Source organism: Diaphorina citri, unplaced genomic scaffold, assembly GCF_000475195.1.
Source record: "Diaphorina citri unplaced genomic scaffold, Diaci psyllid genome assembly version 1.1 scaffold87, whole genome shotgun sequence".
NCBI classification, from domain to species: domain Eukaryota; kingdom Metazoa; phylum Arthropoda; class Insecta; order Hemiptera; family Psyllidae; genus Diaphorina; species Diaphorina citri.
In genome coordinates, this window is record NW_007377524.1 from 107,094 (window position 1) to 122,753 (window position 15,660).

Here is a 15,660-nt window from a genome sequence, read left to right on the forward strand (position 1 = left end):
TGAGCCTTAAAAAAAAAAAACCAAAGGGGTTAAAAAAAAAAAAAAAAAAAAAAAAAAAGCGTATCAGAAGACTATGATTATGTCAAGTCACCCTTTTTGCGCAGGGACATCAATCTCAACCAGCTCCTCAAAGTCCTGAAAAGGCTGACTTCATTCCGAAATACCCAAACACATGTAATGATGTTGTTTAACTTTAGTGATTCATCTCACATCGGTGTACAATCCACCAATGTCTCACTTACATTAGGAACATTAGTCATGACGGGATGGTAAACATGCAGTCCATATATCTGATCATCTCTCTCTTTCCGCATGACATGTCGCCCTCTACCGGTGAATTTGTTACACGCCAATATCTCCATGGAAACCCAATCACTCCAGTAGATCTGGTCTTCGAAGATGGCGATGGAAAATGGGTGCTTGACACGATCCGAGAGAACAGTCTGGGGGGAAAAGGAGAAAAACTAAATTTGATAACATGTCCACGATTAAGTAACTAGGTATGTCTTTATTCAAAACAAGTTCGAGTTTGTTCTTTCTTTGACAGAATTGGACTCTTAGTTTTGAAGCTAGTATGCACGTAAGAACGTCTTTGATTTCGAGTTTTGAAGCTAATATGCACGTTAAAACATCTTTGAGTTCACAGTTTTGAAGTTAGTATTAATGTAAGAACGTCTTTGGTTTGAAGGTTTTGAATCCAGCATGGAAGTATCAAAATTAAAGACGATCTTTGCTTTTGATTTTTGAAGCTACTATGCATGTGCGTAAAAATTCTTGAGGCTTACTGCTATCAGTATTAGATCATATTGTATTACTTACCCTTCTGTCAGTTCCATCTAGCTTGACAGTTTCAATAATCTTCAGCTTAGCATCTATCCAGTACAGTCTAGAGCCGAAGTATGGAAAATGGGTGCTTAACACGATCCGAGAGAACAGTCTGGGGGGAAAAGGAGAAAAACTAAATTGGATAAAATGTCCACGATAAGGTATCTAGGTATGTCTTTATTCAAAACAAGGTCAAATTTCTTCTTTCTTTAATAGAAATGGAACTTTTAGTTTTGAAGATACTTTGAGTTTTGAAGCTAGTATGCACATATTAAAGTCTTAGATTTTGAGTTTTGAAGCTAGTATGCACGTAAAAACATCTTCGAGATCACAGTTTTGAATTTAGTATGCACGTAAGAACAGCTTTGATTTTGAAGCTAGTATGCAAGTCAGAACGTCTTTGATTTTTATTTTTGAATGTACTATCCACTTGAGAACGTCTTTGATTTAGTGTTTTGAAGCTAGTATGCACGCAAAAACATGCGTAAAAATTCACGAGGCTTACTATACAGGGTGGTTCGTGATTTGCGAACCACGCTTATATCTCAGAAACGGCTAGGAATTAAGGAATGAAATAAACGGCATCATGTGCACTTGAGAACGTCTTTGATTTAGAGTTTTGAAGCTAGTATGCACGCAAAAACATGTGTAAAAATTCACGAGGCTTACTATAGATCATATTGCATTACTTACCCTTCTGTCAGTTCCATCTAGCTTGACAGTTTCAATAATCTTCAGCTTAGCATCTACCCAGTACAGTCTAGAGCCGAAGTAGTCTACAGTGACATCATTAGGCCAGTGGATACTGTCACTGATGAAAGGTCGCGGGTTAGAGCCAGATCATAATTATTGCATTACTTACCCTTCTGTCAGTTCCATCTAGCTTGACAGTTTCAATAATCTTCAGCTTAGCATCTATCCAGTACAGTCTAGAGCCGAAGTAGTCTACAGTGACATCATTAGGCCAGTGGATACTGTCGCTAATGAAAGGTCGCGGGTTAGAGCCATCCATGCCGCTGGTAGCTATCATGGGAACTTTACCCCAGTCTGACCAGAACATTATGCTGAGGATGAAAGAATGAGACTAATAAATAAAAATACAAAAATTCTTTATTTTGGAGAGACACGGCCCTCAACATTTAATTTATATTTGTTCTTCTGAAACTAATAAAGTTTGATAAAGGTTAAGGTTCAATCTAAAGAAAATCATCCTCGTACTAAACTTTTTTTCCTAAAGTCTAAAATAATTTGTTAGTTGAAATTGTCGAGCAAAGAAGAAAAAAAAATAATTAAAAATTGATCCCTAAAGGGGATTTAGAGAGCTAAAAAAAAAAAAAAAAACCCTGTCAGTGATTCTGAGACAAAAGCGTAAAAAGCTGAGGTCTCTAAATCTGTTGACACCCTGTGTTTAACTTCTAATCATCAGGTCCCGAGTCTTGCCATGACAAATGTACCCGCAGTCCATCAGGTCCCATCTGTTATTGTCCCGCGGGTACTATTCAGTCTATACCTACAGACCCCTCGTCCCCCTGCATGGATATCAATGAATGTACTCAGTTTGGTATATGTGATCAGAGATGTACTAACAAGTACGGTAGTTATACATGCTCCTGTCATCCAGGCTTTGTACTTCAATCTGATGGCAAGTCGTGTAAAGTCAGTGGTGGTAAGCGAACTTCTTATTTTCAAGTCTTGTGGATAAAAAAAGAAGAAGTTTGATAGGGGAATTGGTAGAGACCGTTCGCATTGGTCGTGAGTTTCACCCGATTTTTTTTTTTTTAATGTTCTGTAGGTATTGTAATTTAAATGAGAGAATTCCCACTACACATGACACGATTTTCTTCCCGAACGACAAGTTGGAACGGGCTCTAACAAGGAAGGTCTTATCGTCCCGAAATCGACAGGGTAGGAGAAAGCCAGTCGTTCCCAGACCAAACGTGTCCCTTCTCCTTACATTAACCTCACGAAGCCCGAGTGTGGCCGGGAAAAGACAGCAGGACATGGATTGCCCAGATGGTCACCCATCCGGACACTAACCACGCACAACGTTGCTTAACTTTAGTGATTCATTGGGAAGTTGTGCGATCAACGTGCTATCGACGCTGGTTCACCTCTGCTTTAACACACGCGGTATGCTAAATTTCATGACTAGACCCGGACTCGAACCACCAACCTCCACCTCACTTACCGTCACAATCTATGGTAGAGCATCCAGTGTTGCAACGTCCACCTTCATCTGTACCATCCATACAGTCAGGGTGTTTATCACACACTTGTGAATATCTTAGACACTGACCATTCTCACAGGAAAACTCGGAACATGGCAACACTGTAAACAATACATAAGTTATACATATTATTAGAACACATGTGAAGCGTAAATACTAGATAGAAAATGTACCTTGTTTATCCTGTCTGAATACAGGAGAAGTCCTTTACTCCAGCACAGTATAAACTTCCAAATTTTCCGCTAACTTGTATATGGCACCTCAGACACGTCAAATTGTTGGACATAAAATATCACTCAGCCAGCGTAGTTAGCTAGGAGGGTAGCGAGTTTGTCTTACAAGCGCTAGTACCAGGTTCGTTCCCGCCCAATGAGAACTTTATCCTACACAGATGTGGTTCATTTTCAGAATGCCTGGCCTTCTCCTATCCTGTCCTTCTTCTTTCTTCAATTTCGGAATAATAAAACCTTCGTTAGAGTTCCCTCCCAGAAAGATGCTATGAAAAAGAGCGAAATCCTGAATTAAAAAGTACGAAATCCCGAGTTATTTATTTGTGAAAATCATAATTTTATATTTGCAGTGAACCTAAGAGTCTCTTCATAATTGCTGTGGATATCACAGCATCAATAAAACTTCTCTCAACCTAAAAAAAAAATATAAAAATAAAAGCTCTGGTAATGTAACCACTGACCACTGGTGACGGCAGCTCTGTAAGGTTCTGTAGTAGCACGGTACGCACAAGTCTCTTCATATTCAACACCTCCACAGTACCTCGTTCCGTATCAATCCAGTACAGGTTAGAGCCCAGGTTATCGTAATCCATAGCGGTGATAGTACCCACTGAACCTCGTAGTATGAGAGATACCTCACTGGTCTCTAAATTCAGATAGGAGATCTTCTTAGCTGAGATATCACTGATGATGATCGCACCTGAGGGAGGAATACATATTCATTTTGATTAAAACTTCTTTCTCTTGGAGGGTTTCATCAGTCATTATACTCATTATATATAAGTTCTGTGGATCAACTTGAAAAGGAGAACCAAAATGTATATATATATATACATCAAGTTGAAACTTCTTTGTTTTAGAAAGCCCGCCGTTCCGAGAACGAATCTTATCTTTTTATGTTAAATTTGACCGGGCGGGAATGAAACCCGTGACCTAGCTCTTAAAAGGCAGGAACAAAGAATGCTAACAAAGATGGCGGGCTCTAATAAAAGTTTTATTTGTAAAGAAATTAAGACCAATATTTGAATAAAACTAATAAGATTAATAAAATTAATCAACACAATTTAATACATCTAAACTGAATAATGAATTGCTGAGTGCCTGTTACTTACCCGCATCTACATCATATGTCATGGCAGATATACTCCGTATGGATTTCAGATTAATCTGATGCACATGCTGTTTGCCTAACGCCTGATGTTCCACTAACATGATCGTATGACCCTGGCCTAGTACCAGAGATGGTTTTCTACCCCGAGACTCGCAGGTTCGTTTATCACTGAGCAGAAGTTTCTCCTGTGAGCAGGCACATGTGAAGCCGTCCTGATTAGGAGCCAGGAGACATAGGTCACTGCATGGGTTAACACCACAGGGGTTGGTAGCCTGTAAGAAATATGACCAAAGGGGTTAAGAAAAAAAAAATTAGCGTTATCAGAAGACTATAATTATGTCAAGTCACCCTTTTTGAGCAAGGATACTAATCTCCGATATACCTAACAGCACATCTTTGATTTGACGGTTTTGAAGCTAGTATGCACGTAAGAACTTCTTTGATTTTGACAGTTTTGAAGCTGCTGTGCACGCCACATCACCCTTTTTGAGCAGTGAAATCAACCAGCTCCTCAAAGTCCTGAAAAGGCTGACTTCATTCCGAGCTACCCAACAACATGTAATGATGTTGTTTAACTTTAGTGATTCATCTCACATCCACCAATGTCTCACTTACATTAGGAACATTGGTCATGACGGGATGGTAAACATGCAGTCCATATATCTGATCATCTCTCTCTTTCCGCATGACATGTCGCCCTCTACCGGTGAATTTGTTACACGCCAATATCTCCATGGAAACCCAATCACTCCAGTAGATCTGGTCTTCGAAGATGGCGATGGAAAATGGGTGCTTGACACGATCCGAGAGAACAGTCTGGGGGGGCGAGAAAAACTAAATTGAATAAAATGTCCACGATTAAGTATCTAGGTATGTCTTTATTCAAAACAAGGTCAAATTTCTTCTTTCATTAAGAGAATGGGACTTTTAGTTTTGAAGATACTTTGAGTTTTGAAGCTAGTATGCACATATTAAAGTCTTGGATTTTGAGTTTTGAAGCTAGTATGCACGTAAAAACATCTTCGAGATCACAGTTTTGAATTTAGTATGCACGTAAGAACAGCTTTGATGACACCATCACACACCCAATCCTTCACTATACAGTTATGATTCCGACATAGGAAGTCCCCAATACAATCCGTGTTCTGGAAATAACAACAAGGTACAAATGTGTAATCAATCAAATCTTGAATTCTTTGTGGTAAAGTAGAGCTTTTTGGCAACTTTAGAGAACATCACAGTATTACTAAGTGCATCCTTTGCAAGCAATTTCAAAATTTCAATAATCTTTTTACAATGGCAATGCCGCTACTGGTCGCTACTCAATTGTCCTCACGAGGCTGAGTGCACCCCGAACTCCAAGCACAGAACCGAAAAAACTTTAACCCCTCCGAGTATCGAACCCGGGACCTCCGGCGTGCGAGCCTAGTGTGATACCCACTCGGTCACGGAGGCTACTTATTTGGACAGTCTCTTCATACCAAGAGCAATTTAAATGAAATAGGGAAACTATTATTAGAACCTTAATGAGGGAAATGCTTGTCCCAGTCAAACCAATAGCTGATTCTCACCTGACACTATTAGACGTTATCTTATCTACATAAATAGTTATCAAGTCAAGTGACAAAGGACTAGAGAAATGTCCTCTTATCATATAGACAAAGGCGTTTGGTTAGTGGTTACTTAACAGACTAGGTACTGTACACGTGAGTATCAGGTGGATATGGTGATGTGTTTAATACAGAATCTTCTTCTTCCTAGCCTTTTCCTATTTAAATAGAGTCGGATTTTTTGTTAGTCTCTTTCCAGCTTCCAGAGAAACCCTATTGTGTGTACATCATGTATGTAGGTACTAATAAATTTTTCTCCCTCAAGTCTCAAAAAAAAAATGATAGAGGGTACTGAAACAAGGGAGGCCTTTTCGTCCAACCCGCGACCTGGCGCTTACCTTCCAACCTATGTAACTATAACTAGGTTGGCATATTTCATCTAACTTCCTACAGATGTATACTGTGAGTCACCTATAACTTCATATACAGTGTGTGACCTACCTTCATATACAGGATGTCACCTACCTTCTTACACGCCATCTCAGTTTCATCACTCCCGTCACCACAATCATCTTCCCCATCACACACCCAATGTTGTGTTATACACTTGCCATTGCTGCATTTGAATTCCATACTATCACACTCTTGCTGACTGGAGAGAGCACTCTGAAATGATTATACAGGTTTAAAACAAGCGGGGCCCGTCCCTCCGGGAATTTTTCGATCTTGGTTAAGGAAAATCAATATTTATGTACCTACCTATTTTATTTAATGACATCCAGTACAACTAACCCTAACAAAACACCGATAACGTAAGTTAGGTACATCGTAAGGCTAACAATTACACAACCAAAAATGTTGCTAGGGAAATATATTATTGCTGTCTCCCATAGAGAAGGTCCCGGGTTCGATTCCTAAGGTAAAGAAACGTTGGTACCATTTCTGGTTGTGTTCACCCAACACCTAATAGGGGAGAAAAGAAATTTACGATATTTTTTTTTCCTTTTAATGAGAGTGATGAGAGACATACTACGGGATGAGCATGCTATGACACAGGCACCGAGTCAATCTAAGCTTGAAGGTTTGGTTCCACTATTATTAGGATTAGTGGTGTCCTAAATAATAGACCTGATGTTATCCCCTGCCGTTCGGAAATGCAAGATCCAATATTATGTAAAACCTACAGAACAGAATGAAACATAAAATTTAGATGATTAAAATTGACGAGTACAAACAACCCATCATGAAGTAGGTAGGTAACCAGGTATAGTTTCCATGATTGAACGAAGAGAGTTCCAAGTTTTAGTCTGAGGATCTTGCATTTAAGATGTTAGCTTCAGAAAGGAAGGAACTGCGGTTCGAATCCCAGAACCGAGGAAAAAAAATGATCAAGACAACCTAAAGGATTTTTTTTTTTTACGACATGAAAATTTCTTGTACCATTTTTTTCTCCTCAAAGAGGAAATAATAGTAAGTACCTCGAAGAAACTGGTAGGAAAAACACAAGCCGTATCATTTTCATGTTGGATATATTTAGTCACAGTGATTTGTTCATTGTTTAAATTACATACACAGCAAATATTATAAGGGTAAAAATATTACAATTTTCTTTTATTGAATTAAAATTCCAAGTAGACATGTTATATCTAAGGGTGGCTACAGACGATCAAGCTTGCAGTACTGCAAGATTAATCGTGTGTAGCCACCTTGAAGTTTGATCTCACACAATATTGCCTCTTGACAAGCATATCAAGCCGTGGAAAAGCCAGCCTAGTAGCCTAGTTAGCTTCGGGGCTAGAGTGTCTGCCTTGTAAGCGATAGGTCGCGGATAAGGTTCGTTCTCAGAACGGCTGGCTTTCTCCTGTCCTGTCTTCCTTCGCTTTCGGGACGATAGGATCTTATTAGTTACAGTTCCTTCTATCAAACCTCTTTAAAATAATAATAATAAACGAGGTTTTAAAAATACTCTACTGATTCAAAATTTGGAGCTAGTAGCGATGTTTTCTATCAGATTTTCAATTTCAAATTTCAACATGAGATTTTCTCTGCCTCTCTCTCTCTCCTCCCTCTCTCACATTCCTTCATTTGTATTTAACAATACGAACACAAAACTTTGAATTGAACACAAGAATTGCAAAAATTGAAACAAAATGTAAATTAAATATCAACTGTCCAGCAAAACCGTACTAACTTGTCTTTCCTCCAAAAATGACTAATCGTTCAATGAAAGTTGAACTCGTCTTAACCAATCAGAGAAGAATAATTCCAAAAGCAGGGAAAATACTCTCCTGTGATTGGTAGAGATTAACAGGCATGGATATCATTTGAGAAGATGTAAATAAGTCTTAATACGGACCACTGGACAGTTTACAAATCAAATAACATAACAATAACAGCTCCTATGTTTAATTTAGCTTGAAGCTTGAAGAGCAATGGATTTAAAGTTTAAAGCAATAAGTTACAAACTAAACATCATCATGAGTCAGCTACACTTTATAACGCAACTTTTAGCTCAAACACACTCTGCATAACGAAACTTCTAGCTCAAACTCAAACGCACTCTGTATAACGAAATTTTCGGCTCAGCCATACACTTTATAACGAAACTTTTAGCTCAAACACACTGTATAACGAAAATTCCAACTAAGAACCTATAACCTCTGATGAGATATAAAAGAAGATAAATAAAATTAACAGAATAATAAATTACAACATGACACAAATTATGGCTACAAAATAAATAAAACTTCTAGCTCAAACACACTCTGTATAACGAAATTTTCGGCTCAGCCATACACTTTATAACGAAACTTTTAGCTCAAACACACTGTATAGCGAAAATTCCAACTAAGAACCTCTGATGAGATATAAAAGAAGATAAATAAAATTAACAGAATAATAAATTACAACATGACACAAATTATGGCTACAAAATAAATACATATTGATTTATAAAACAATATTGGCCTATGTAACAATTAATGTACATTAAATAAATAACAAACGTAAAGAACAGTGTACGTATACTTGTGAATAACACGAGTATAAGACCAGGGCCACAGTTTGAGTTTTAGTTAAATCAATGTCCCATATCAGAGGAACCCCATTCAAAATTAATACTCAGATTGCCTGGATATAAAATACATGTTAAATAATATATCGCCAAACTACAACGTTTAACTAGAAAATACAAAAGACAATATAAAATAGTCATAACTAAATAACAATAATACTATTGAGCCTAATGAAGAAATATTCAATTGCCTTGATTGGACATTGAAAATGTCAGCGAGTTGTTCGACAACACACATCACAGATTGAATTTATAAAAAAATGTAAAAGATTATTTATCAGGCCCAGTTCAAGAGTCAATTTTAAACAGTAATTGAATTAGTCAAAAGTGAGAATGGAACTGAGTACGTACACTTGTGAATAACACGAGTATAAGACCAGGGCCACAGTTTGAGTTTTAGTTAAACCAATGTCCCATATCAGAGGAACCCCATTCAAAATTAATACTCAGATTGCCTGGATATAAAATACATGTTAAATAATATATCGCCAAACTACAACGTTTAACTAAAAAATACAAAAGACAATATAAAATAGTCATAACTAAATAACAATAATACTATTGAGCCTAATGAAGAAATGTTCAATGCAGATTGCAGAATGACATTGACAATGTCAGAGAGTTGTTCGACAACACACATCACAGATTGAATTTATAAAAAAAAATGTAAAAGATTATTTATCAGGCCCAGTTCAAGAGTCAATTTTAAACAGTAATTGAATTAGTCAAAAGTGAGAATGGAACTGAGCCTGAAGACCGCCATCCGGTCTGCCTAAAGATGGCTTCAGATCAAACTGTAACACATCTGAGATATATATAGGTAACATTTAGATACCTACCATAATGTCTAAATTTGAGTATCAAATTAAATATTCAAGTATCTTGATAGGGATGAAATAAAATAATCGTAGATAGATAGTAAGAAAAATCCAATTTACCAAACGAAGAAATTTATTGATAGACCTAAAGCCTAAAGTATATTCCGATTTTTCCCAGTACCTACAAAAAATAAGGGATCCAATGGTGAAAACCGCATCTTCCTAGCACGTCTAGAAGTGTACAAGGCAGGCGCGCTACCTTCGAAGCTGACTAGGCTGGCTTTAGTTTTTTTGCATGGTACTCAAATATATTTTATCGGAATAGGAAAACACTTATTAAACATACCAACAGCTTTGCAAGACGTGTGGTCAGGTCGCAATAGGAACTCTGGCTGTACACAAGTACATTCATATAGGATCCTCTCACATTAACACAGTTCTGTGCAAGAAGCTTAGACTAGCATACAAAGTGTTATAAGTTATAACATACCAACAGCTTTGCAAGACGTGTGGTCAGGTCGCAATAGGAACTCCGGCTGCACACAAGTACATTCATAAGATCCTCTCACATTAACACAGTTCTGTGCGCACATAGACTCGATAGCACACTCGTTGATATCTTGACAGGATCTACCATTGGGTGCCAACATGAAACCATCAGCACAATGACATAGGGGACCACGGGTCAAAAATATAGCCCAAGACCCAAAAATTTAACAAAAATAAAGCGCTACATACTTCTATCCTTGCATGGTTGATCGTGTGTAGAGCTGGTATCAAGCCTGGCTTGTCGGAATAAGTAATTTCACCCTGAGTGCAGGGCACAGCGCCAGGCCAAGTTCTTTTCCAAAATACTTGAGATCAAGGCCCTGAGATCAGAAACCAAGAGACCAAAATACTTTGAAACCAAGAGTATACACCACTGAAGCCGGCTGACGTTTTTTGTGATATTTTCCAATATATAGATACATTGTACAATAAATTACAAACATATTTAAAATATGTTTATTTTCTACTTACCACAATACATCTCATCTGAATTGTCTGTACAATCCGGGGCTCCATCACAAATCCAGCTAGCAGGTATACAAGATCCTGTAGCGCATCTAAACTCACTACTAGAACAGTTTACACAATGCTTAGGGTTCTCATCTGAGCCATCCATACAGTCGTTAGATTTATCACATAGGAAATGACGTCCAATACATTCGCCTGAATCACACTGGAAATCAAACTCTGGAAGGAGATACAGGGAATTAGAATTAGTTTAACTATCAAATTGAGTATCTGTCTATGTGCCAACCTAGTTAGCTTGGTTGGTAGCCGGTCTGCCTTGTAAGCGCTAGGTTGCGGGTTCGATTCTCACCCGGGGCGGAGTTTATCCTAAACAGATAAGGTTCGATCTGTTCTGGATAAAGTCCGCCCCAGGTGGGGTTCCAAACAGCGATCTAGCGTTTACAAGGCAGACGTGCTACCGTCCAAACCAACTAGACACTAGACTGGCTAACTAAAAAAAAATGGTCAGATTGAAACATAGTTAGTTCTCTTACCTCCAGAGCACGTCTTGACCGTGTTATTACAATGGAACTCATCAGATTTATCCTCACAATCAAACTCATTGTTACATCTGAGCGTTAGATCAATACATCGCTCCCCGTTCATACAGGGGAAGTGAAGTTCAGAACAATTCAGATGTGCTGAGGGCGTGCACGATGCTTGCTCGTCTTCTCCACCGACACAATCATTGTGCCCGTTGCAAACCTGAGAATGAAATGTATAGGTTGAACGCACTAGTTCACAGTTTTGAAGTTGGTAGTAATGTAATAACGCCTTTGATTTGACGGTTTTGAAGTTCGTACGCACGTAGAACGTCTTTGATTTTCAATTTTGCAACGTTTCAAGTGGTTAGTATCCGGGTGGGTGACCATCGGGGCTATCGCGTGCTGCTGGTTTTCCCCGACCCCACTCAGACTGGGTGAGGAAGCAGATAGCTTGTCGCCGAATGGAGGGTAAAACCCCCGTCACTTAAAACCTTTTAAGAGCCCGTTCCCACTTGTTTGAGAAAAAAATCGTGTCGTGTGTAGTGGGAAGACTCTCATTCAAATTACATTGTCTACAGGACATTCGGAAAAAATCGGGTGAAACTCACGACAAGTAGGAACAGACTCAAATAATGTTATACAGTAACATTAAACCTCTATTAAAAAAAAAAAAAAAAAAAGAATGTAATGCGAAAGAATGGGATTCTATGAATTAAGAAAGAAGTGCCGTTTTACAGCGCGCCTGCCTTGTAACTGTAAGATCGCGGTTTCAATTCCTGAGTTTTGAGACAAAAATTTGAGTAAAACAGCTTTAAAGTCAACCTAGTTACCTAACTTGGAAAGTTGCGCGCCTGCCTTGTAAGAGCGCTAGGTCGCGGGTTTAATTCCCGCTCTAGCCGAACTTTATCCTAACACAGATAAGGGTTGTTCTCGGAAAGGCTGGGTTTCTCCTATCCTGCCCTCCTCCCTTCGATTTCGGGCCAATAAGATCAATGTTGTTATAGTTCCCTCTACCAAACCTCTTTTCTCTCCTTAAAAATAGGATTTTTTGTTCACTCACCGTTCTACAGGGAGCAGCGTTATACCCCGTGGTCGATCTATATCTGCGTTGACTATGATCACACAATGCTCTCCCTTATTATTGCACACTCCAATATGTTGCGCCTTAAGATCCGTGAAGTAAATATTGTGTGTGAGCCAGTCTACAGACAAGTCTTCCGGGGAACCTAGACCTGTAGAGAGAACAAACGGGGTGTCTATTATCTAAGCCTAAGCGGTTGGGTGGAAGAGTTTGCAATTGTTTAGTGAGAAAATTGACACTAAAATAATTGACACTATTTTTAAAATAAATATTATAAATAATAATCCTCAGACTCTAGTAAAAAAAAAAAAATGTCTGTGTATTAGCCCCAACCATTTCAACCAACAAGTCATACATAATATCAGCTGTGTACTGTCTTCCCTTTTCCTGTTTCATTTTCAAGCAGCGATTTTCTTCACGAAGCTGAACCAAAGTCATTTCTATTTAAATATCTACATTAATCTAGAGCTCCATTGCTCCATACAACAATCAGTGCTGGTATCGATAATTCGAACCCCCAATCTCCAGACTACACAACTCTTACCTGCCGACACGACTATTTCTTTCCAAAATTGTTGGTGCACAAAGTTACCGACTCGGTAACGTGCTTATTTCAGGGTTTCGTAATTTTGTTTATTTCTTCATTTTCCATCATAGATCTTATTTTCCTTTCTTCCAACAAGCCCTTTATGACTTACATGTGTTTTGCCTGCCAATAGACAAATATCACTGCACCCTCCAAAGTCTGCACAAGGGTTAGGTCCCATGTGAGCGTAACCTTTAGCCGCTGTCACCCGCATGAATTCCATCTCATTCCAATCTTCTATCTTAAAGCTCGCGGGAAAACTCTTGAATCCATCAAAGCTGTACTTGTTGCTCCATTTGAAACTAGGTTGATAGCTGGTCCAGAATAGATCGTTGCTAACAGTAGCCAAGCCCATGGGAGATGATACATTGGTGTATGAGAGACGGTCCAGACCTGATGGCAAATGAGATAATAATTATAACTCGCACTTCGTGCTCGGGGGCTTCGCGTGTTCGCTACGCGGGGTTGCGTATACGGTCGCGCTGCGCGCTCCCGGGGGCTTCGCGGGGTTGTGCATGGGGTCGCGCTTCGCGCTCCCTTGTTTACGGTCACGCTGCGCGCTCCCGGGGCTTCGCGGGGTTGTGCATAAGGTCGCGCTTCGCGCTCCCTTGTTTACGGTCACGCTGCGCGCTCCCGGGGCTTCGCGGGGTGTGAATGAGGTCGCGCTTCGCGCTCCCTTGGCTTCGCCCCTGAACACTAATATCGTCCCTGAGTCTTGTCTCGAAGAAATGAAAACTGAAAACTAAAAGCGAGAGCAAAATATTAAACGTAGGAAAAGTTTTGCTGGCCTCAAAGCGTGTTCCCCGTGTATTTCTTATGGGGGGACTAAAAAACGTCAATATCTCGGGAACGGTTTGGAATTTCGAGATTTTCCGATTTTTCCCAGTACCTACAAAAAACAAGGAATCCAATGGTGAAAACCGCATCTTCCTAGCACATCTAGAAGTGGGTTAGAATTAGTATGAGTGAGTCAGTCAGTTGCTGTGGATATCACAGCATCAATAAAACTTCTCTCAACCTAAAAAAAAAATATAAAAATAAAAGCTCTGGTAATGTAACCACTGACCACTGGTGACTACTCATTTTCTCAATTGTCTTCAAAAGCTGAGAGCACCCCATATTCCAAATATAAGAAAAAATCTGCCGGGATTGAACACAGGACCTCCATGTTCACCTACTTGGCCACGGAGGCTATTTTTTCCTACATGAATACGTACACACAGTAGAGCACTGTCCCCCTTCATCAGATCCATCAATACAGTCAGTATGATTATCACATAACTTATGAAACTCAACACAATGACTTTCATCGTGACATTTGAACCTCTGATGCTCTGACGTGCATTCCGACATGGGGAACTCATCTTTGTGTGCTGAGGAGAAACGAGAAAACACAGTAGCTTTAGTGAACTTTAGAACTTGAAAAAGGGCCCCGTAACGTTCTGTGAAGTGAAGAACTTGAAAAAGGGCCTCTAAGGAGTCCCCGAAGGTCTGACCGGACCCCCAAGTATAGTTATGTACATAGTAAGAAAATTTCCTTTGTGTGTTGAAAACTTTTGCCACATTTCATCAAAATCAAACCGTTGTGCTGTTAGGGAGTTGTGAAACAAACAGATTTACAGATAAACTAAATGCAGGGGCCCCGTAACGTTCTGTGAAGTGAAGAACTTGAAAAAGGACCCCTAGGAGTCCCCGAAGGTCTGATCGGACCCCAAGTATAGTTATGTACATGGTAAGAAAATTTCCTTTGTGTGTGGAAAACTTTTGCCACATTTCATCAAAATCAAACCGTTGTGCTGTTAGGGAGTTGTGAAACAAACAGATTTACAGATAAACTAAATGCAAAATTGTCGAGTTATAACTTACAACTTGCTCCATTCGTTCACTACATTTTTTTTTTTTATTTTATTATTTTTTTTACTCGAACTCGAACCACCGACCTTTAGGTCCAAAGTCCACCCTACTAACCACTGCCCTAGTGATAGGTACTAAGTTTGTTTTAACTTACGACAATTTTCTTCATCTGAATTATCCTGACAATCATCGACACCATCAGGACTCGCAGGTTCGTTTATCACTGAGCAGAAGTTTCTCTTGTGAGCAGGCACATGTGAAGCCGTCCTGATTAGGAGCCAGGAGACAGAGGTCACTGAACACCATCACACACCCAATCCTTAACTATACAGTTATGATTCCGACATAGGAAGTCCCCAATACAATCCGTGTTCTGGAAATGACAACGTACAAATGTGTAATTAATCAATCAAATCGTGAATTCTTTTTGGTAAAGCAGAGCTTTTTCACAACTTTATTCCCTTATAAGCGCTAGGTCACGGGTTCGATTCCCGCCCGGGGTGGATTTCATCCTGAACCGATAAGGCTAGTTTTCTGAACGGCTGGCTTTCTCCTATCCTGTCCTACTTCGCTCTCGAGTTCGATACTATAGGACCTCCATTGTTATAGGACATTGGTGCTCATTTGGGTCGAATAGGACTAAGGAGTTCCTTTACCACTAGGAACCATGTGCCCTAGTTACACCCCTAGCTAATTCTCACCTGATACTATTACAAGCGTTATCTTATCTACGTAAATAGTTATAATAGATTAATAGTTATCA

The 15,660-nt window shown here is 39.3% G+C and overlaps 1 protein-coding gene across 1 annotated transcript in view; it reads right to left on the reverse strand.

The window, feature by feature from the left end:
* The window catches only part of LOC103524089 (vitellogenin receptor), a 38,847-nt gene that overhangs the window by 14,907 nt on the left and 8,280 nt on the right, over window positions 1-15,660 (reverse strand). The window contains exons 10-17 of the mRNA XM_026833263.1: window positions 15,201-15,270; window positions 15,052-15,093; window positions 14,236-14,416; window positions 13,167-13,357; window positions 13,002-13,019; window positions 12,437-12,608; window positions 1,688-1,889; window positions 243-443 (exon numbers count right to left, since the gene is read on the reverse strand). Of these exons, the coding sequence (XP_026689064.1) occupies window positions 243-443; window positions 1,688-1,889; window positions 12,437-12,608; window positions 13,002-13,019; window positions 13,167-13,357; window positions 14,236-14,416; window positions 15,052-15,093; window positions 15,201-15,270 (1,077 nt within the window). The remainder of the gene's footprint in view (window positions 1-242; window positions 444-1,687; window positions 1,890-12,436; window positions 12,609-13,001; window positions 13,020-13,166; window positions 13,358-14,235; window positions 14,417-15,051; window positions 15,094-15,200; window positions 15,271-15,660) is intronic.